This window comes from Balaenoptera borealis (assembly GCF_965194805.1).
Source record: "Balaenoptera borealis genome assembly, chromosome: X".
In the NCBI taxonomy this organism is placed as follows: Eukaryota; Metazoa; Chordata; class Mammalia; order Artiodactyla; family Balaenopteridae; genus Balaenoptera; species Balaenoptera borealis.
This window is the reverse complement of record NC_138881.1, coordinates 83,081,404-83,105,380: the sequence shown is the minus strand read 5'-3', so window position 1 is coordinate 83,105,380 and position 23,977 is coordinate 83,081,404. Positions and strand designations below refer to the sequence as shown.

The 23,977-nt window shown below is 36.2% G+C and overlaps 1 protein-coding gene and 1 pseudogene across 8 annotated transcripts in view; one reads left to right on the top strand and one right to left on the bottom strand.

Annotated features, from left to right (window-relative positions):
* Positions 1-23,977, bottom strand: part of DIAPH2 (diaphanous related formin 2) — an 860,940-nt gene that overhangs the window by 394,746 nt on the left and 442,217 nt on the right. For all 7 annotated transcript variants that reach the window (XM_082377063.1, XM_082377064.1, XM_082377062.1 and 4 more), the window contains one exon: positions 119-248. In XM_082377063.1, the coding sequence (XP_082233189.1) occupies positions 119-248 (130 nt within the window). The remainder of the gene's footprint in view (positions 1-118; positions 249-23,977) is intronic.
* LOC309620731 (large ribosomal subunit protein eL21 pseudogene) lies at positions 21,026-22,518 on the top strand (annotated as a pseudogene). Its single transcript has one exon. The product of its transcript is annotated as a large ribosomal subunit protein eL21 pseudogene (transcript).

Below are 23,977 nucleotides of genomic sequence, written 5' to 3'. Positions count from 1 at the left end.
TTTCTTATATCAGTAACCAAATAAAAATTACGATTAATGCTTATAGATTATTTAATCCTACCGTTTAAAATATTTACTTAGACAAGATGTAGTCTCAAAGCAGTTACAAATCAATTACCTTTGCTTGCACTTTCTACATGTTCCAGTTCTTCAGGAAATTTCAGGATATCCCGGTATTTTTCCTCACAAATTTCAGCAATAAAATGCAAGAGGGTTGTCTTTTGATCTGCTGATTTAGTATCTCGGATCTGGAATGGAATAACGACAATATTTTTAGTATTTTTTAATAATATATAGAGAGAGACTTTTTCTTTTTCTAAAATTATTATTACTTATTTATTTATTTTTGGCTGAGTTGGGTCTCTTTGTTGCTGCACGCGGGCTTTCTCTAGTTCTGGCGAGCGGGGGCCACTCTTCCCTTCAGTGCGTGGGCCCCTCATTGCGGTGGCCTCTCCCATTGGGGAGCACGGGCTCTGGGCGCACGGGCCTCAGCAGCCGTGGCCCACGGGCTCCAGAGCGCAGGCTCAGTAGTTGTGGCGCATGGGACCAGTTGCTCCATGGGCATGTGGGATTCTCCCGGACCAGGGATCGAACCCGTGTCCCCTGCATTGGCAGGCGGATTCCTAACCACTGCGCCACCAGGGAAGCCCGAGAGACTTTTTCTTAAACAAGAGAAATAAATGAATAAATGAACTCAATTCATTGTAACTAATTAAAAATTTTTTTGAATGTCTGGGGTAGTTCCTACTGGGGTCTAGCGACAGTGCTCTGGATTTTAAAATGAACTCCGCATTTTAAAAGACAGAAAGATGACCGAAAAAAGTAAAAAATTAAACATTAATCCGTATTTCTTAAAATGTCTAGATTATTATGGCAAAATGAACTATCCTTTTCATGAGAAAAGAACATTCACTTAAGTATTGATAATAATAGTCCAAGTGAATGTGTGTTTATGTTATCAGCATTCTGTTCTTTGCTTTATCACAGAAATATATTCTTGAAAGCTGGATTCGTCTGTGAGGTTATATTTATTTCTGGCCATTGTTGATGCAAATTAATGTAAAAGAGCAAGCACATTTTACCCTCGTTTACTTGCATGGGCCATCAAAAAAGAATAACTGAAGGCTTTTTATGCTGATTTATAAACAGAATCTGACCACACAATCGTGATAATATGTCAAATTTTATTTGTCTGCCTACACATTGTATCTTCTTTTCAGAGACACTAGAAAAGGGATGCTGTGGTTAGAATGATAAAAGTCTTGAAAGTATAGGACCAAAAAAAATCTATGATGAGAATCCAAGTGTTTTCTTTAATATAACTCTCATACTAGACTAAGCTGCAAATGAAATCAAGGATTTACTTAAAAACAAAGGATAAATACGGTATAAAGTATCAACTTTTCTCATTCTATTGGATGTTATAAGTCTATAATCCTTAGATGATGGGTTTGTCCACTGATGTTCATACTGATTTGGGGTTTTCAGCTTTAAGGATTACTGTTTAGAATAAATGAATATTCTTTGCAAATAGGTTTATGAAAAGGCTGTGGAGGATATTTAGGTAATTACAGAGTAATTTAATCCTTATTGTTTTAGTGTCTAAGGAAAAAAAATCGTATTTAATCAATCAGTCCCATACTTTTTGTGCTACAGCTTTCTAACAACTGTTACGTTCCAATGATATGAACAACTTAAAAGAAATGTTAGTCTTCAGGCTCAAAACAAACAGCCACAGGAAGCATGATGCTGATAACTGAAGTGGCCACAATGATTTATTTTAGAATTTCTGGGATTACTATTTATCCCATGTAGGTAAAATATTTAAAATTTTGCATTAGTGTGCTGATCCACCAAACACTTTGAAGTACTGCAAGGTTGAAATGACACAATTCAAGAACGAGCTATAAGAACAAAAAGCAACAGAAACCTCAAGGGCAACTTGTCTTAAGTAAGGCTTGCAGCTGTAGAAGAATCAATGGGAGGTTCACTTTCCTAAAGAGAGGTCTTTACCCGAGATTGCAGTGTTATATGTTCACAAAGTGCATCCCCTTCAGAGTATGCTGAATATTCCAAGTAATAAGGAAATAAACATTTTCTTTTTTTCTTACAAATTAATTGAATTCCTAAATCCTAAAATCCTAAAAACATTAGGAGCTTAGGGAAACTGAAGGCATATCTTCCTAAAGGAAAGGAAATTGATCTATATTTTGTGAATTCTATGGAAACAAATTATTCACACATACACACACACACCCCAACAACAAAAACCCACCCAATTTTTTAGGACACTAAATTGTACAAGTATATCATAATTTTTTTTTAAATGCACATGGTGAATACAAGAAAGGAAAACACAAAAATAGCACTGTGCTCATATGGCAATCTTCTGGGTGATCTAAAAATTTCCTTTTTGACATGCATGCTTATAAGTGCTTAATTTTCAGAAACTGTATTTGATAAATATTTATCCAGAAGGAGGGCCATAACTTTAATTCCTGTTAAAAAGTTTAGTAGAGTCAATGGTTACATTTTTAAAAGATAAACACTGCATAACATTTATACCATTAACTATTAAATATCTTTGTCAAAATCAGAAAGAGTGGTAGACAGAGTATGCATGTATTTTTTTAGAATTGTAACATTCCCTTCAAAGCGGGGACAAAGATGGCCAGGTGCCTATCCTGTCAAGCTGAGAAATATCTTGGTATGGTAGACAAACTGCTAAATTTGTATTGCAATATTTATTTTTTACATAACCTCACATCAGGAGTCCATCTTAAGGTTTCAAACTGTCAGGGAATATGTGGTCTTCTAAATTTTTCTTTATGTGCATGACACTTAGACCAATCATTTAAAAATGAATATATATATTATATATATAGTTAATATATATATAAAGGAATTCCCTGGCAGTCCAGTGGTTAGGACTTGGCATTTTCACTGTTGTGGGCCCGGGTTTGATCCCTGGTCGGGGAACTAAGGTTCTGCAAGCCGTGCGGCGTGGTCAAAAACAAATGAATATATAATATTAAAATATAAAGGCAAAGCATTTCTACTTATTAAAGTATATTTACTTTGTATTATCATGTCTTCAGTCTCTCTTACCACATCTACACAGTTCACACGTTAGCCATCATTTCTCTCAGGACCTATTGTGTGGTTCGATGTCAAGTACAGAAGGCAATTAAGAACATTCACCTTCATCACTTCTAATGGCTAATGGCATTTATGCAATAATTTGCCCTTCCAAGTGTACTAGCTGGATATAGACATCTCTTGGGATAGTACAAAGGTAATCTAATCTGAGTATGTTCAAAATCACTTCCAAAGTGTTTGGGTTAGTTTATTAAGAAATAAAATTGTTTTCCCTTTGATATCTGGTTAACTCAAAATTATGTTATTTTTACATTAACATCAAATATTCCAATAATACTTGTCCAGATTGCCAGAGTCTCACTGGTAGCTATTCCGTAAGCATTTCAAGGTTCACTCCAGCCAGCAGCCAAGTGCCATTTTGCATCCTAGACTGTGCTTTCCCTCTCACCAGCAACAGTTAGGCAGGGGTATGAGATAGATATAGGACTTCTCTTTATAACATGCAAGAGGATGAACAAAATGGTCACCCTATAATCCTCTGTCTTGTATATATTTCCAAACAATAAAAACAGAAACAGTAGTTCCAGAAATTGGAATTATTTGAAAAAACTAACATTTTATAATATCTTAATAAGGTGAGTTATCAACGAATGATAACAAAAAAAAGAGTAATTCACTATATTCACTGATAAAGTGCCATCAGTTAATAAACCATATAGCGATTTTAATTATAATCCTCTGACCAATAAATGTTACACATAAAGATTAATAACTGAATTTATACTAACTGTATCTACCTAATCTTTAATAACTTTCTGAAATGGTACATGAATACAAAATACCTTTAACAAATTAACACCTATTTCTCTAGCAAATTCTGATCATTTCTTTTTTTCTAATAAACAGGAGTGCTATACTATGAAAGATAATATTTATATGTGATGTGTTCAAATACATTTCCAAAACTTCAGTTAGGCAGATAGCAAAATATCTGAATAACTAATTGCCTTGTAAAAGATTTTTTTATTTTGAATACTCTCATTCAAGCCTGAAAACCTGCAGTCTCTGCCCTGTTTTTGAAATCAGGCGGTTTGAACACACAGAAGCCAGCACACAGCCAGAGAGGCTGAGCAAACAACATTTTAATCATCTACGTCAGTCACACACAATCTTTCTGCGAAGGACCCCTTCTGTAGGTAATTTTCCCTGCTACTGAGATCTTAAGCCTATTTCTTCTTGCTCTGTCGTCAGTGGAAACTGAAAATAACTGGTTGCTATCCTCTGTATAACCACCTCAGAGAGTGAAAGCTCCCTTCTCAGGTGTCCTGTTCTCTTAAACCAAACAATTTCAGTTCATTTAACATCACCACACAGATGTTAGTTTTCAAATGTTGAATTTTGTTAGGATGATTAGAACCCATTTAAAGTTTCCATTGCAAAGTCTCCCTTCAGCTACTAGAAAAGCACACAAACTTCTTGGTTTTACATTTAAGGCCCTTTGAGAGCTGGCCCTTGCCTACCTTTCTAATGTGTCCCCTGCTGCTTCCTGGTGCCTACCCTTCACTTCAGTCTGATTACAACTGCTTGCACATACCATGCAATGTCATACCACTGTGCTTTTGCACATCTTGTTCTCTCTCTAGACCCTCCTCTTTTTTTTTTTTTTTTTTCTATCTGCCAAGTGAATACCTACTCAAATTTCAAGACTTCTCAACTACCCCCTCCTTTCTGAAGACTCCTCTAAGGAGTAATTGATGCCTTCCTTTGCCATATTCCTTCACTATAAACACTTCAACACAGTAGCTTCTTCCAGTCAGTATGAGCTCTTTCAAGGGAAGAGACCCTGTTTTACTAATTTTTATTATCCATGGTACCTAGGAGCATGCTAGGACATACTAGGGAGGCAATCAATGTTTTCTGAATGAAGATTTCTCTCCACTTGCGTGGGCTATAGAGCAATACTTCTAAATTCAACTCTACTCTTGTTAAGTGTGTGTGTGTACATACATATATATATATATACAGAGAGACTGACCCCAAAGCCCAGACTCTTCCAGGACACCATATCTGTTGAGAGTTATGTGAGAGTGAATGCCAGAATAAAGTTACAACGTGCCCCTTGGGAAATGAAGCACTATACGTTTATAAGGGGAGACAGGAGCAAAGCAATTATGAATGTAGAAGTACATTCGATGATCCACTGTGGGCTGGACACTAGGGATCAGAGATAAACAATGCATGGTACTTTCAAAGCCTTAGGGAACCCAGAATTTAGGAGACAACACAAAATTATACAGAAAGGAGATGACGTAGGAGAGTAATTTGGTGGTAAATGTCAAGGACTGATATAGTTAAAATGATAACTATGGTACATGTAAACAAAGGCAGAGAAAGGACAAATTCAAGACACGTTGTGAAGACAAACAGGATTAAGTCACTGAAAAGAAATACCTGGGATGAGGGAAAGGGAAAAATCAAAGACTCCAAAAGTTTTTAGTTCTGGTGATTAAAAGAATGGTTGTATTGTGTCAATGATAAGGAAAGCGATAACTCTAGAGTAAGCTGGCTTTGGGAAGGAGATGGCAGTTCATTTTTTAAACATAAGTGGTAGGTAGCTATGTGGAGCTAATCTATGAGAAGGTGGTCATGGCCATTCCACCCTCTCTGCTTCATTTTATCCTATATGATTTCACCTAATAATGCTTCTTAAACATCCGTATGATCACGTCACTCTCTTCCTTCAAAAAATCCAATGGTTCTCTACAACTCATATAATAAAGTTCACATTTCTAAACAGAACAGTTATGGAGCACAGACTTTGGATTCAGACAGAACTGGGTTTGAACCTTGACTCTACCATTCACTAGTTGTGTGACCTTGGGCAAGTGACCTAAACACTCTATGTCTCAGCTTTCTCATCCATAAAATGGGCATTAGATAATACTTGCAGAATTGAATAAGATAATGTATTATCATGAACATGATCATCATCCAGATTAGAAGTGATGAGAGGCTACTTTAGCTTCCCATCTTCACACAGAGTAAGTCATTACCATAACCTAAAAGTCCCTCTGTGGTCTGGTCCCCCATTACCACTGAGATCTTATCTCTAGCTAGTATCCCTCAGCAGCCCCCTTCAACAATGCTGGCCTTCATTCTGCTGCTCCTTGAATTCACCAGGCATGTGTCTTACTCAGAGTCTGTGCGTGTGCTTTTTCTCTGCCTGGAAGGTTTTGCTTTTACTCACCTGCATGCCTAGTTCCTTCCCATCTTTCAAGATCTATACTCAAAAGTCACTTTCTCATTATGGTCTTTCCTAGCTACTCTATCTAAAATTGCAGTCCACTCTCAAAACACCTCTTACCTCTTTTATTTTTCTCCATAGCAATTATCACAAATATACTATGTACCCTATTTATTTATTTATTGTCTGTCTCTCTCTGCTACAATGTCAGCTACACAAGTACAGGGTATTTTTTTCTTTTGTCTGCTTTGTTCACTTTCATACACTCAGCAACTAGAACAATGGCTGGCGCATAACAGGCACTTAATACATATTTACTGAATGCACGGATGGATGAAGGTTTCCACCCATTTTCTTATGCTCTTCCTGACCTTAAATGCCTTCTTCCTTCATCAGGTGGTAGTAGCCTGTACCTCCTTTAAGGCGGAGGAGAACGAATATTTTTAACCCATCTGTCATGTGCTTATGGGCCAGACACTTTGATAAGTGTTTTATATGGGTCACCTTTTTAAAAAAATCCTCAAAAGAATTCAGTTACTTAGTTATTAACAAGCCCATTTTATAGGTAAGGGACCAGGTTTAGAGTGCTTAAGTAACTTGACCTAGGTAAACAGATAATAAGAGCTGGTGCCAGAACACAACATGGTAACTTATGTACACTGGGTGTCTAATGCATAGTGGACTGAATTAAGTGTCATGGATGATGAAGGTGATGTGAGTTGGGGGGCCAGGTCATTCAGGGAGAGCGGTGCTAATGATCCTCTCTTAACTTTCCTGAACAGAATTAATAAATTCTGTTTTTGTTTTCCCATAGTGCCTTATATATACTCTAGTTACAGGGTTTATTCCACAATATATAATTTTGTTTACGCAAGGAGTCTCACCTACCAAATTGTGAACTCCTTAAGAAAGAGGAATACATCAATTTTGTTCAGGAAATGTTTGTTGAATGAACAAATGCTACAGAGAGGCCAAAGATAATGAGGACTGACTTGATGAAATCTTCGGTGACCTTCAAGCACAGTTTCAATACAGTGCCAGGGGTGCAGACTTAAAAACAATGGACAGCCAGAAAGAGGAGGTAACATGTAACGTAATTTATTCAAAATATTGATTATGGATAACAAATAACTAGATAATAAAGGGGGCAGCAGAGCTGGCAGCTGGAAAATGGGGAGGCTAGTAAGGAAGGTTATTATGATTATTTGTACCGAATACGTTCAGCATAATTAGGCCTGTGGGGATCAGGCAATGGAAGAAATAAGAATTAAAAATCATGAGAAAGGAAAATGGACGGACATTGACTATTTCACTGGTTCTCAAACCGTGGTCCCTGAACCAGCAGTATCAGCATCACCTGTGAACTTGACAGAAATGCAAATTTGGGGGCCACACACCAAATTGACCGAATAAGAAACTCTGAGGGCAGAGTCCATCAATATGTGATTTAATATACTGGCCAAAAAATTCTGATAGCACCTCCAGGTGATTCTGAGGCATGCTGAAGTTTGAGAACCACTAGACTTCTTTGAAGGAAATTTCCAGGCAAGAAGATGCTTGGCAATTGTCCACAGCTTGCTTGGGCCTCTCATAATTACTTTCACATATAAAAAGTTGAAGTGCCGATATGATTTCAAAGCTTAGTGTCAATTCAAAACTAGAGAGGAGCAGACTAGCAATCTGTGGCATCTGAAGGACAGAATCACTCTGAATGTTCTTAATTTACATTAAAAATGAGACTGATTTGTATCAATAATTTACCATCTACTTATCTAAGAGTAGGTGACCCGAACAGTATGTCCCATGCTGTGAAGATTCTAAATACACTGTTCATAAGTCTTTTAAACCGTCCCTCATCCTTCACCTAAAACTGTATTGAAAATACACTCACATGATGTTGCAGTGTGTCTTGTCTACTCTGTATTAGCAGAGTGATGGACTAGATAACCCAGGAGATCGTTTACGCCTTCCAACTCTAACTCAAGCTGCAAACTCACTTCTTACTGGCAAATCTGAATTAGTGTTTAAATATTTACTCAAGAATTTTTGAATCAGGATAACAAATGTCAGTTGCAGACATCAGGGTTCAATGCTTTCCCTAAAAAGTCCTGCCTTGCAAATGTATTTCACCAGTCCTAATTTCCGGGCTAATGTGTACTGGCTCTAAGTAGACAAACACCGTGACCCATACGTGAAACAGAGTTTCTTCGTATGAACCTACAGAGATCAGACAACAGCGGGTGAATGTAAAGAGAAAGAGGGCAAAGGGGGGGACGCATCATCCCTGTCCATGACACAGGCACATTCTGATGCTGCATTTCCAATGTCGGCAACAGCATTTGCGGTGGAAGGCCAAGAGTGAGAATGTGTTCCTGCGTTACCGCACATTATGCAGGAACAAAGCTGTGTAGCGTATGCCCCCAGCTAAAGAAATCTTACACCCAACTTGCAGAGTGGCCCAGAGAATTCTCAGAATGACTAAACAAGCAAATATTCAGCCAGCTGCCAGAAAATATTCTCTTCCAGAAGAAGCAAGAATGTGCAGGATAAACACCAGGTTTTCTTGCATGAATTGCTGTAGAATGAATATTTATCAGAGATGAAACTGATTTTCATGTAAAGATTGTAAGAAATGCCGTGGTAAGGCAGAGTGGACGTTACTTAAGGAAAATTTTCAGGACACATTTAAGCAGGTCTAAGAGTATTAAAAATTCAATGTGATATAATCTAAAATATACAACAAAGTAGTGAATATAACAAAAAAGAAGTGGACTCAGATTTAGAGAATAAACTAGTGGTTATCAGTGGGGAGAGGGAAGGGGGAGGAGGGGCAAGATAGGAGTAGGGGATTAAGAGGTACAAATTGTTATGCATCAAATAAGCTACAAGGATATACTGTACAGCACAGGGAATACAGCCAATATTTTATAATAACTATAATGGAGTATGGCCATTAAAATTTTTTTTAAATTGTGACTCACTATATTGTACACCTGTAACTTACATAATACTGTACAGCAACTATACTTCAATAAAAATAGAAAAAACTTCAATGTGAGATAAAAGTCCATGTCTCTAGACTGTATCAGAAGGAAGGCCTTTCTAGACACATCCCCTCCTTTTTCCCCTGGTGTTTATACAAATGGCCACATGAAATTCAGCAAACTTATCAACAGGTCCTTTACTCAGGAAAACCCAGAATTGCCTAATCCCTCTGTGTCAAGAAAAGGGTTCTGACAGATAGCAATGCCACATGATCCACATTTACATCGAATTGTCCTTAGAAGGAAAGGAGATAGTGAAATGCAGTGAAGGAATCTGGTTGAATCAATGGAATAAACCCACCTAGATTATCAATACGATCAGATCATTCAACTTCAGTTCCTTTAGCAAAAATTTTCCCTAATCATGGCTCCTTTTTTCCCTATTATATTTGTATATTCATGGAACAGTTAATATTTAAGCAATCAGGAATGCTCCAGTGCATATACCAAAACAACTACTACTGCATGCCAGTCTTGGTACAGCACATGAATTCTAATGTTTGTCTCCTTTATTTAAACAAAATTAAGTTCTGTGCTCTCTGCCAAGGGTTGTTTACAAATTATTGCCTTCTTCAACACCACCACACGCTGCAATAACATTGAGAAAGATAATGTATTTTTAAGGATTGCAATTACCATAAAGACATTAGCTTTGTAGCGGAGACCAGACAGGTTTCATACATGCTTTCCTGGCTTTATTTCTAACTCTCACCCAAAATGCTTTTCTGGGTACTACATGACCAGGGCTGACGCTAATTCAGCCAAATGTAATCTATAGTAGAAAGATGTCTTAATTCTTTATGTAGGCCTGACTGTTCCTTTTTTATGCTCTTGATTTGGGTATTAAGTGGTATTTCCAATAAAAAGGGAACAGATGATATCAACTGTGTAAAAATCAAGCAATTTAAGAGTTTTACACTTGTTAGCTTAATTTATGGCAGCAATCTGTGAAAGGAGAGCTTAAACTTGAAACCATGACAACATTAAAATGGCATAAGGATTCATCTCAATTGCCACCTCCAGGCCCAGCAGGACAGTGGTGATGTGAGTTTCCCAGAGAAGACAAATTTTGCTTTCCTGTTCTTCCTGCTCCACCTCTCACCATTTCCCCTTCTAGCCCTACTTATGCATTCAAGGAGAATACCCTGCATATGCATTAGCCTGAAGTAGCCAGCACCAGTGGCAAATCAACAACCATTTTGTCCTTATTTGAGGAAAGGCCAGAAAGAATTAATGAATTATGTCTATACTTTAAAAAGAAAAGCTGGTCTGGCACTTTCAACTGCTCTTAATTAATCAACCTGCCTATAGGAGGCTTACCAAATAGAAGTTCTTCTGAGAATGGTTTTAACAAAATCAAGTTATTCTAAATTGGTATAGAAATAGTTTACAAGCATGACTATCCCTAAGGTCTTCAGTGGTTTCTCTCAGAAATGGTTTAAGCATTTAACTAAAACTTGTGACTTTTATTGTCATGAGGATTTTACTTAACAAAACTGTTTTATATGCATGAGGTTTGAGAGTGGGTGGAAGAGTTTTGGGGTTTTTTTTCTGTACATAGCTTTAAAGATTATCACCACCACCAAATGGGTGTATAGAACTGATCTTGCTATCTATATACAGTGTAAATAAACGACATTTGGAGGTGCAACACTAGTGGTTTTAGCTATTTAAGAACAACCTTTAAGGCCCAAGATATGTAATATTGCTAAAGTATAATTAGAATCTGGCATAATTAGAATCCGAGGAGCAGCTATTTAGGGGTGAGTTACATAATTAGCTACGTCCATTCACTTGTTTTCATGACTGTATATTATTCCACCACATGAAAATAATTAATTTTAGTTACAGTCCCATGTTGACCATTTCCATTATCTAGTTTCCTTTTTTTGGGGGGTGGGGGAGTCATTATTACTGATATTCTTATAGATAATGCTGCCGTGAACATTCTTTTATTATAGTAAAATACACATAAAATAAAATTTACCATTTTAAGCATTTTTAAGTATACAGTAAAGTGGTGTTAAGTACATTCAACACTGCTGTGCAACCATCACCACTGTCCATCTCCAGAACTTTTTCCCATACTGAAACTCTGTACCCATTAAACAGTAATTCCCCATCCCCCTTTCCCCTCCCCACCCCCTAGCAACCACTACTCTACTTTCTGTCTCTATTAATTTGTCTATTCTAGGTACCTCAATTAAGTGGAATTATCAATATTTGTCCTAATGTGTCTGGCTTATTACACTTAGCGTAATGTCTTCAAGGTTCATCCATGCTGTAGGATATACCAGAATTTCCTTCTTTTTAAAGGCTGAATAATATCCCTTTGTATGTATATACCACATTTTGCTTATCCATTCATCTGTCAGTGGACACAGGTTGCTCACACCTTTGGCTATTGTGAATATAATGCTGCCATGAATACTGGTATACAAATATGTGTTCAAGTCTCTGCTTTCAATTCTTTTATGTGTACATCCAGAAGTGGAATGCTGCATCATACGGTAATTCCATGTTTAAGTTTTTGAGTAACTACCATACTATTTTCCACAGGGGCTGGACCATTTAACATTCACACAAGCCAATCCACAAGCGTTCCAATTTCTCCATTTCCTCTCTAACACTTTTGTTTTCTGTTTTTTTAGATAGTAGCCATCCTAATGGATATGAAGTGGTATCTCATTGTGGTTTTGATTCACATTTCCCTAATGATTAGTGATGTTGAGCATATTTTCATGTGCTCATTGGCCATCTTCTTTAGAAAAATGTCTATTAAAATCTTTTGCTCGTTTTTGAATTAGGTTGCTTGTGTTTTGTTGTTGTTGTTGTTCAGTCGTAGGAGTTCTTTATGTATTTTGGATATTAATCCTTTATCAGATATGTGATTTACAAATACTTTCTCCCATTCTGTGGGTTGTCTTTTTACTCTATTGATAGTGATTATTTCTTTACATGTCTACAGAGTGATTATTCTTGCGCATGTCTCCAGAGTCCTTATGTAAGTGCTTATCTAGAGAATACACTAGGAGTTGCATTTCTGGTTATTGTATCTTCAGCATTTCTAAATCTTACCAAATTGTTTTCCAAAATAGAGGTACCAAGTTACATTCTCACCAGGAGTTCCCCTTGACACATATTCTCAGTCGTACTTGATATTATCAGAATTTTTAAAATTTTGCCCATCTCACAGGTATGAAATGATATCTCATTGTGGTTTAATTGTAGGTGTGAATACAAAATGGTACAGGCATTTTGGAAAACAGTATCTTTTAAAATTAAACCTTACTTTCCATAAGACACAGCACTCCCAGTCCTAGGTATTTACCCAAGATAAAAGAAATTTATGTCTTGTACATGAATATTAAGAGCAGCATTATTTGTAATAGACACAAAGTAGAAACAACCCAAATGTCCATCGACTGATGAATAAAAATGTGGTATATGCATACAGTGGAATATTATTCAGTAATAAAAATGAACTACTGATATATGCCACAATATTATGCTGAGTGAAAGCCACACCAAATACAAAGTAACACAAAAGACTGCATTATTGGATGATTTCATTCATATGAAATTCTAGAAAAAGGTAAAACTATAGTGACCGAAAGCAAATAAGAGGTTGCCTGGAGCTGGGAATGGGGATTGACTGCAAAGGGGCATGAAGAAACTACAGGTTGATAGAACTGTTTCGTGCCTTGATTGCAGTATATACAAATAACAAATTTCATCAGACTGTATACTTAAAGATGAGTCAATTTGATTGTATGTCAATTATATTTTACTTAAGTTACTTTAAAAAATTACAGGTTAAGTTCAAATCTCTCTTGATTGTGAACATATTTTACTTCTGAAATAATTAACACAACAAACCAACAAAAGTCCTATGGAGATGCTTTCAGAAACTGACAAGTACCCAGGCCTTTCTCTATATTTCTCATATATTTCATGAAAGCTGAAACTTGTAAACATAAAAAGATTTGAATGAACCAGGCTGTGGCTGATGAAAAATCCCTGGAATCGTACATCAGCATCTCTCCCCAAATCTCTGAATAGCTTACAATGCTTTTCAACTTCCTTCAGCACAGGTTTCCAAAGTAAAATATTCTGTTTTAATATAAGTATCTAATAAGGAGTTTGGGATTAACATATACACACTACTATATATAAAATAGACAACCGACAAGGACCTACTGTATAGCAGGGGTCCCCAACCCCTGGGCCACAAACTGGTACCGGTCTTTGGCCTGTTAGGAACGGGGCCACACAGCAGGAGATGAGTAGCGGGCCGGCCAGCTAGCAAAGCTTCATCTGCCACTCCCCAGGGCTCCCTGCCGCTTGCATTACCGCCTGAACCATCACCATCACCACGATCCCCGGTCCGTGGAAAAACTGTCTTCCACGAAACCGGTCCCTGGTGCCAAAAAGTTTGGGGACTGGTGCTGTATAACACAGGGAACTATACTCAATATTCTGTAATAATATACATGGGAAAAGGATCTGAAAAAGAATATATAAACATATACGTATAACTGAATCACTCTTCTGTACACCTGAAACTAATACAACATTGTAAATCAACTATATTTCAATAAAAATTTTTAAAAAAATAATATAAGTATCTAGTCATTTGCTTGTATTTTAAGATTCAGTTCCTTTTTCTAAATAGTCAACTTCTGAATAGCTTATATTTCCTCATACTAAGTCGCTTGGATTCCAAAGAGTGATTCCTCACACAGAGCATTAAACAGTGACACTCTTCATTCTTATTTAATTTATCTGAAAAATCTCAGGACATTCTCTTGTTGAAAGAAATATTACTTGATTTTTTTTTGTCCAATTAGCGAATAAGGAAGGGTACAGACACATAACAGTCATACAGTGGTACCATTATATTACTGTTTTTGAACAGGTACTGATTAATTTTGTCCAAAATTTTAAAAATAATAAGACCTAATTATAGAAAGCAGGTAGAAACTTATGAAAAGCAGTTTTAAAGATACTCTTACTGTACCATAAAAGGCAAGAGAGTATTCTGAGAATGCAGATTTAAAAAAAAAAAAAAAAAAGATGAAATAAAATGAATGGCAAGTCTGTATGCTCGTCCCCATGACAGAAGTCAGGAAAAACAAAATCTAAGCTTTGGTTTGTGGGAGAGAAGTAAAGCACATGTTGTAAATAAGGCTGGTATTGTGCTTTTCCTTTCTAAAGAAGAGGGGGGCAGCTTTATAGTATGGGCTATCATATAAATAACAGAGTACTTTGTTATTTTGTAGTTAGTTAACCAGTATTTATAGCAACACAGATTATTTTTCATGTGTGCTATTATATAAAAGCCATCTCCCCCCTGCCCTCCACCCCATTTCTCCCTATTTTCCTCCCTGTCTCTTGTTTTAGTATTACAATGTTCTGTATTTGGCAACTAGCTCACCAGGCCCTCAAGGACTAGAGACATATGTTTTATTTCTCTTCATCCCTGCAAAGCATCTAGCACAGGGCTCCGCAGAAAATAATCAATAAATGTAGCCAACTTGCTGCCCAAATACTAGCTAAAATGTATTTATATGTATATAAATACTTCTTAGATTCCCTAAAATTATCATAGGGATAATTGGATGTTCAGAGTTTTATTTGAATATTAAGTGCTTATAAACCCCCTTCCATGGTCATCAGCCCTCCTTCTTAAAGTTCTGCCATGCCTTCATTAGTATGGTTTCATTGGACAGGAAAATCAGTTTGTAAGATAATCACTCACATTCAGTCACAGTAGCCACATTTTTTTGAACAACAGTCTCATACAGGGTTGAAATCCCCTTTGAGCAAAGCTTTTATAGAGTAAAAAGGCATTTGTCTTCAAGCTTCCTAATTATATTCACTAAATGCTGTTCATGTTGTCAACTTTCCCCCACTGTGAGAATTACAAAATCAGTCATAAGATTAAACTCAGAAAATGACTACAGCAATTCACAGAATACTAAGCCAGCTGGGTTCATTTAAATCCTCTATGGAAACAGTCTTTGTGGTGAACCTAGCAAGACCTACAGCTAGTCCCATAAATCATCATTTTTTTGGTCTGCTCCAGTGTTGAAATTATTTATTGCCACTCCTGATATATGGGAGACTCATCAAGAACCAAAAAAAAAAAGCTTTTTTATAAACTAGAGAATTATTCATCTCTGCCAGCCATACTACCCAACAGAACAGTTAACTATATCCATTATTGTTTAGTCACAATGCCTTCAATGTATGGCACAGTATTAAGTTGACTGTGTTTTTCATATCAATGTAAGAAGATAAAATTTTAAAAATGAAAGAAAATACAGATATATTCGTTGTTTTTGTTTCCTTGAAATGAGTCTGTATTTAATGAGTCATAAACAAAGCCATACATGAGTCCCCTACTGGAAACAAATTATACCCCTCACTATAGTTCTCTATACAAATATATACTGTTGGCTTTTTAAATAATTATTATTGGCAGAAGATAAGGAGCATAATATGGCAACTCATACTTTGCATTTTTAAAAGCTCTTTACAAGTTTGTCAATTTACATGTAAGAAGTATTTAACTCAATCTTATTTCTCTCTGATCATCCAATTCCGAAAACCATTGCTGAAACTTTCTCACTCCTTCATTCTCTCTCTCTTATTTTGTCTCTCAATCTCTCTCTCTCACTCTCATTCTCTCTACACACACACACACACACACACACACACACACACACACACATACTTTTTGATTGGGTCTGGCTTTTAATTCCTTTTTCTCAGTCCTTCCCCTAACATAAAACTTTCAAAAATTGGAATCGCTTCCATATCAAAAAGATCATGTGTTTGCGTAGGGGAGTGCAGTAACTAGGCATAACTAGTCCACAAGGCAAGTGTGTACGTATGTACAATATATATTCATGTTACCCCTTATATCAAGTTATCTAGACTAATGGAAGGCAGATTTAACTGTAACACAGAGAAGTTAAAACCAGGGCTAGCAGCATAGGCATCACAATATTAAGAATTACAGTTAAGAGTCTTGGAGGGGTGTGTGTGTGTGTGTGTATGTATGTGTTTAGAGGACAGAACATTTTCACATATATAAGTAAAATAGAAAAAAATATTGAGAGGGAAAAAAAAATGTTTCCAAAGCAGCCTGTATTGACAAGGAATACTAATCAAGTCTGCATCAGACAAATTACATTTATAAACTACTGTTCTCCAGAGAATTTAATAAACTGAAAATTGGGGGAATATAATGAAGTTTTCACTCAACCTATAGTGTTGTAAATGTGATAATATCTAAACAGATGCAATCAAATTCTGAGAAAACAAACAAGTGTTACATTTAAAGTATTAGCTGACTAATTTGCAGCAATGAAGGTAAATTAATGAATATTTCAACTTAGAGAAAAATCTTTAAATAAGCTCATGGAAACTCTGCATTTTTAGAGGGAAGTAGGAAGATAAAGGTGTGAGTCTGTTTCTTTTCATCAGAGCTCAAGATTTCAAAAAAGGTATTCTCATAGACATAACTCTTTCATAACTATACCAATTTGAAGTACATCTACAAAATAGGTTAATCCCTGTGCCTACTGACATGATCATATAGTTTTATCCCTGCTGATACAGCAGTCTTTTCTCCCATCTCAATTCTGTAACGTAGGCTACAAAGAATAAAAAAAGATACAATGCATCTCCACATTAACATAAATCTGGAAAATGTTGTGACCATTTGGAATAATTGAGATATCTATCTTAGAAGAAAGCACCTCTAAAGACAGAAACACACACTACCTTCATCAAGTTTTCTTTCTACTTAAGGAGTCAATCTGTATGTGCAGACCCCTATAGTATAGGGATATAAAGAGACTAGGTACCTTACGTCTTAGAAGTGGAAAAAAAGCTGATTTTCAAACTGAAGGACAATCTTCAAAGCATATGGTAGCGTATTCACGGGATTACAAAATTAGGGAGACGGGTTCTTATGTTCCCAACTCTTAGAGGGATGTATTTTTAAAAAGAGAACCTCAGAAGTAGCCTGTGTTTTCCTCCGATTTTTAAATGGCATGAAGGACATTGGAGGTGAGGACTCTGGATTGGATTTCTGAGCTGGTATCCACACATCTTGATTACTGGAGAAATGAGATGACTGAAGCAATCTTTCAGTATTACCATTTGCCCATGTGCACAAGTCCACATGCACTGATTAATAATATGTGCTTGAGGACATAAAATGAATAACATATGGAAATTAAAAGAACTTATGGAGAATTGTTTCTTTAAACAAATAAATTTAGAGTTCTTTAAATTTAAACATTTCTGCATTTACTGACTTAAGTAATATTAATGCTTGCTCTTTGAAAATCACAAATTTGCGTATATTGATTTTTGTGAAGAACTACGGGAAACAAAACCCTTGACACAGTTATAAAAACTGAATCTAAAATGTCACCACTGACATAGTCACACAAGAGTTGAACATTCATCTTTTCAACACTGAATGGTTCTCAATGATGAGAACCCATTAAGCACAATACAATACAACACAAAGGATTTAAATAAAGGTCGACCATCAAATAAGCTGAACAAAGAAAACCATTTAACATTAAGAATGATATCCTGTCCTTAATGTCATTCTATGGTGCTTAGTTATTTCAGAGGTCAACAATGGTGAATGTTCTTGCTTCAATGTAATATAATGAGGCACAGACAAACCCTTAACTTGAGATGTTTGTGTCTATTGGTCATGAATTATGAACGAATGATATGGTGTATCACTATTTTATGTGGTGACATTTTAAAATGCAAAGTAACATGAGTGAGCGCCTCTGTATTTTGCTGTAGCTTTGGATCTTATATCACTGATTATAACCAGTGAATCATAGAGATCACCAGCTAAAAACTCTGCTGCAAAGAGCCCACAGGAAGGAAGGCTAAAAGGACCCACAGGGAAAAAAAGGAAAGCTTGGTAAGAGGACCTAACATTCTATCCAACCCTGTTCTTGACAGAGAATCTAATCTTCCCTTACACAGAATTGTTCCAGGACAAATTATCTCCCTCAAAGCAATTTTCTTCTCAGCAAATTATCAATCACATCTCCCCCAAATCCAAATAATGCCATACACTGTCTTATAGGAAAAAGCATATTTGAGTGAAGCAAAAGAGATCATCAAATTCTAAAAACTACCTTGAGCCACTGAAATAATTTGAGTCCCAGGAAAAGTGGGATTCTAACTTTGCCTCCAATACTGAGTGATCCTGGGTAAGCCATCTCTCTGGAGAACAGATGTTCATTTGTAGAAAATATGTATTGAGAAGAGCAGCCAACCCTGCCTACACAAAACTGATATGGTCTGAGAGCTTGTACATACAAAGCAAGTGATTGCTCTATAATTATGCAGATTATTAGGTGCTATTTTATTACAAGTACATAGGTTCCACTACCTGGATACATTAAAATCTATTAGAGGAAGACAAACTTTCTATTAATATTCCTCCAATGACTTCTATTTCAACTTGAATAATAAAAAAGAGAGATTCCTCATTTTACAAGCTACTGGAGAGTCAAGAAAATCCACCGGTGATTTTCCCCATTTTCAGTACTCTGTAAGGGGCAGAGTTGGTTCTGTAATGGTTCCTTGAAATGAGCTACATATGACTAAACCTTCTGTTACAATTTAGCGAGAGGCAGTGTGTTGCAAGGTTTTGGACACAGAAAACCTAGATTTAGGCCCAAACTTGGACATTTACTAGCTTTCTGATCTTGAAAAAAATTTCATAACCTCACTGGGTTTTAGTTTTCTAATTTGCAAAATGGGGTTAATAATAATAAACCTCTCTGAATCACAAAGGATACATCTAAACTGTAAAAGCATAGCAACCAAGTGTGTAGACTAGTGACCAGGATTTACTGACCTTTGCTAAGGTGCCTTTCAGTATATTCTACAGTGGTTATTTTCAACAATATCTTTGGTTTTAAATTAATAGTCCCATATTTATTTATTAACCCATATTTGAGGGTGAATTTTTGGTTTATATTGATAGCAAACAATACATTTTTATGTTTTTACAAATAAACCATAGCATAGTGTTACATTTACATATTTAATAGTTTCACTGGTAAAAATACACTCTTTATATCTGTGAGACACTAAATTCTCTCACTTAAAAAAATGCTAATACTTATGTTGAACACTCACAACAAATCCTGTTATTTAATCAAATTGCCTACCTTTCATTCAATAGTAATCTATTGAGGGCTTCCTATACAATAGACACTGGGAATAAAATGTAGAATAAAATAATAACCACCCTCCATGAGTTCTGAGTCTTTAGAGAGAAAGAGAGGTAAAATAATTATAGTACAGTGTGAACAGTCCTATAATAATTATACTCACAGTGTGTAGTGGTAACCAGAGAAGAAGAGCTAAGGGGTAAAAACCAGATGAAGAAGAGTAGCAAAGGACATTATAAAAATGCGAAAGGCAAGCTGTTCCAGTTACATGTTTTTAAAAAAAGGGTGAGAGAGAGAAAGAGAGAAAGCATAATCAGGAGGCCAAGACTCTACCTCTAGTTTCATAACTAAAGTGACCAACTGTCCCAGTTTGCCTAGGACTGTCCCAATTTTAGTAGTGAAAGTCCTGAATCCCAGGAAAGCTCTTAGTCCTGGGCAAACCAAAACAGTTGGTCGCTATATCCAGCTTTATGAACCTGACTGTCACCTAGCAAGAAGGTGGCTGTCTGCAATTCAGAAAGAGAGCCCTCACCATATACCAATCAGGCTTGCATCTTGATCTTGAACTTCCAATCTCCAAAACTGTGAGAAAATAAATTTCTGTTGTTTAAGCCACCCAGCCTACAGTATTCTTTTATGGCAGCACAAGCTGACCAACACACCAACCAAAGTATTTCACTTCTCTAATGGTCAGTTTTCTCATCTGCAGGCTGAAGGGGCTAGATTAGATACTTTCTAATGTTAAGGTTCTAAGTTTAGATAGAGATAATCCACATCATTTCAGCTAAAAATGATTAGATACTGTAAAATTTTTAGAATACTTAGATGTAACTTTTTGCTTAGATCTTTTATAGATTTTCTCTTGAATTACCAATTTCTAAATTGTGCTTCCATAGACAGCAGTCATTTTCCTTACAAATCACATTTTCCAGTACATTATATTTTGCACTGAAATTGAACCTAATTCACTCTCCATCTTACAACTTCTCTAGGGGAGATAGATGCCTTCTTTTGTATACTTGGGAAGATATCTGTAATACTCTGTCACTAATACCATATGATGACCTCTAGGAAATAAGGCCTTTATGTTACATACACTTTATATAAATGATGAATCTTAGAAAAAAGTAGCATAATTACATTATTCTATTAACCCTACTAAATTAAAGTTAGATATCTAAAATGTTCTCCACAGTAAAACTAAATGTTTTCTTCAGGTTCTTTGTATGACATATTTCACATCTGTACAAAAACACTTCATTATACCATATCATAATTTGTTATGTCTCTCTGTCCAACTAGAATGACTGGAAAGTCACAGTATGGGTGAAGGAGATATTAACTCAAGGCAGAAAAACAAAGGTTTTTGGCCTTCATAAGTTATAAAATGGGCTGTGAGTGATTTTCAAAAAAAAAAAAAAAGCTTTTCGGCAGGAACCGCCATCTTCCAGTAATTCGCCAAAATGACCAACACAAAGGGAAAGAGGAGGGGCACCCGCTACATGTTCTCTAGGCCTTTTAGAAAACATGGAGTTGTTCCTTTGGCCACATACATGCGAATCTACAAGAAAGGTGATATTGTAGATATCAAGGGAATGGGCACTGTTCAAAAAGGAATGCCCCACAAATGTTACCATGGCAAAACTGGGAGAGTCTACAATGTTACTCAGCATGCTGTTGGCATCATTGTAAACAAACAAGTTAAGGGCAAGATTCTTGCCAAGAGAATTAATGTGCGTATCGAGCATATTAAGCACTCTAAGAGCCGAGATAGCTTCCTGAAACGGGTGAAGGAAAACGATCAGAAAAAGAAGGAAGCCAAAGAGAAAGGTACTTGGGTTCAGCTGAAGCGCCAGCCTGCTCCACCCAGAGAAGCACACTTCGTGAGGACCAATGTAAAGGAGCCTGAACTGTTGGAGCCCATTCCCTATGAATTCATGGCATGATGGGTGTAAAGAAAATAAAAGACCTGGACTGTGTAAAAAAAAAAAAAAAAAAAAAAAAGTTACGGAGGCAAGATACTGAAGCTAGTATACAAATTACTCAAAATCTTCTCACAACCTGCTTACCAATGTTATTTGTTTCCAACATACACCCAATATTCCAGGCAGTGTAGTTTTTTAATTCATCTTCAAACACATCATGATTATTCCTAGTCATATACCATCATTAAAAAGAACTACTACCATTTTTTAACATTATAATTCTTCAAAGTACTGTGACAAAGATCGTTTTATTTAACCCTGAAAACAACCCTATGAAAATAAACCAGGGTCACTGTATATTTCCTCATGTATAGATGAGGAAACAGGTTTGGAGAGAGTAAGTGACTTGGCCATGAAAATTTAGCTAGTGATGGGCAAAATAGAAGCTAAAATGTAAGTTCTAAGGCCAGTGTTCTCCCATCTTGTAAGGTTATGTCTTCTTCCCTTCGTATAACTTAATTATACCTATCTTTCAAGATCCTTCTCTTCTAATTTATGAGTACCACTCACCACCACGCCCATCACCAAAAATTCCTCCCTCTTGAAGTCCTGCTAATCTGAAAGTAATCTCAATGGCCATTAATTTTTATATTCATTGCTAGAAGTATATTGTGACATTACGTAATATTCTGTATGTATATTTCCTGGCTACTCAACTGTATCACAAGCTCCTTAAGCTTTCTATGTGTCTTCTGTAATGTTTGTATCCCCTGGTATACCAACCATCTGTTTTGTTTTGCCTTTCTTTGTTCAGGCCTGGCTTTTATCCCTTCATCTGCCCCTAACCTTTGGTATCCTCATCCTTGGTAACAGCCTCCTTTAGGGCATGACCAATCATCCATCACAGTAGTCTTGGTAGCACTGTCAATCAAGGTTCTTTGCCCTCCCTTGGACAAGGGGTATTCTGATAATCTACACCAGGCCAATTGGTCTCTCTTTCTAATTAGAATTTGAATCAAATACAAGGAAAGGAGGAAGAAAATGGAATATACCCCAGAGGCAACTTCCTGGAAAGACTTTCCATTCATTCCTGCTCTCTGCATTCTCAAAGCCGCCATAATTGCTGCTCTTTTAAAGGCCAAGTTCTTCAGCCTTTCCTCAGTTTCTGGCTGAGCTCCTCCTTATAAATTCTATTTTTTGCTTAAATCAGGCAGAGTCACTTTCTGTTGCCTGCAAACAAAGATCCTTATCTGATATACCCACAAAGTTTAGTGCCTAGGGAGTGCTAAGTATTTTTAAATGTTTCATTCTTATGTAGATTATATGTTATTACACACTGAAAACATAAACAACAAATGGCCCTGAAGTACAACACTGCTATTGGTTAGAATTTTAATAACCAACAGGCAAGCAGGGGCCAAGCTAACATTGGAAACTCATCTGCATAGAAATGATTTTTTATTACAGTTCAGCACCCTGGATTGGTGACTCACAAAGTGATAATACACTGCTGCAAATTAACAAAGTATTTTGTGGTGAGGGTAGTACTTACAGTAATGGTACCCTTTAGTGATATTTGACATTTAAGTTAACCCGTCTGTTTTCCTTTTCTTCCCAAATATTATAGGAGCTAATTGTGACCATCTGAATTTTTAATATTACTTTACTACAAGAAACATCTGATAAGTTTAACTGCTTATGTTGTGGTTCCTTTTTAACTAGGTGAATATTTTAACATAATCTATAGCTTCATGTGAAAAGCGGTAGATTACAGTTTTAAATTCACCAAGAAAAGGAATTATCATTAGAATATTAATTAGGTAAATGGTATCATTTTAAAAGCATAATCCGTGCCCTGCAAAGAAAGTTCCCTCTGCTATTTTTTTAACAAAAAAAAAAAACAAAAAAATACAACACTGAGAGAAATCAACCAAGTAATCTTTTACAATATAACTGGAATCTAACACCAATTCTAGCTAACCATACATCAGTGGTTAACTCAGTTTCGAACAGTTTATAAACCTAAACTAACTAACTCTTTCTATGTACTTCAGTAAATTTCTGTCATTTTAGACATTTACATCCACTCAGAATCCTTTGTATTCCAGGAGCATCCTTTTAATCCTAGATATTGTGGGAATATCATACATGTATATGATATTTCTTTCTTAATGACAAGTATTTCCCTGAAGATAAAAATCCTACTGAAAAGAGGGAGAGGGCAGAAGATTTTTAAACATTCACTTCTTTCTCTTTTAGAACATCTATTACTACACGCTAGTATTTCCCATAAGATTATTTTTTATTTTATTTGAAGTTGGCAAAAATCTTTGTGCCGAATCCTTTGAGCATACCTCTAGTGATAGATGTCAGACCAGCGCTGTGTGGAAGAACTTTTATTTGACAGGTAGATGACAGGAAGAAGCCTCT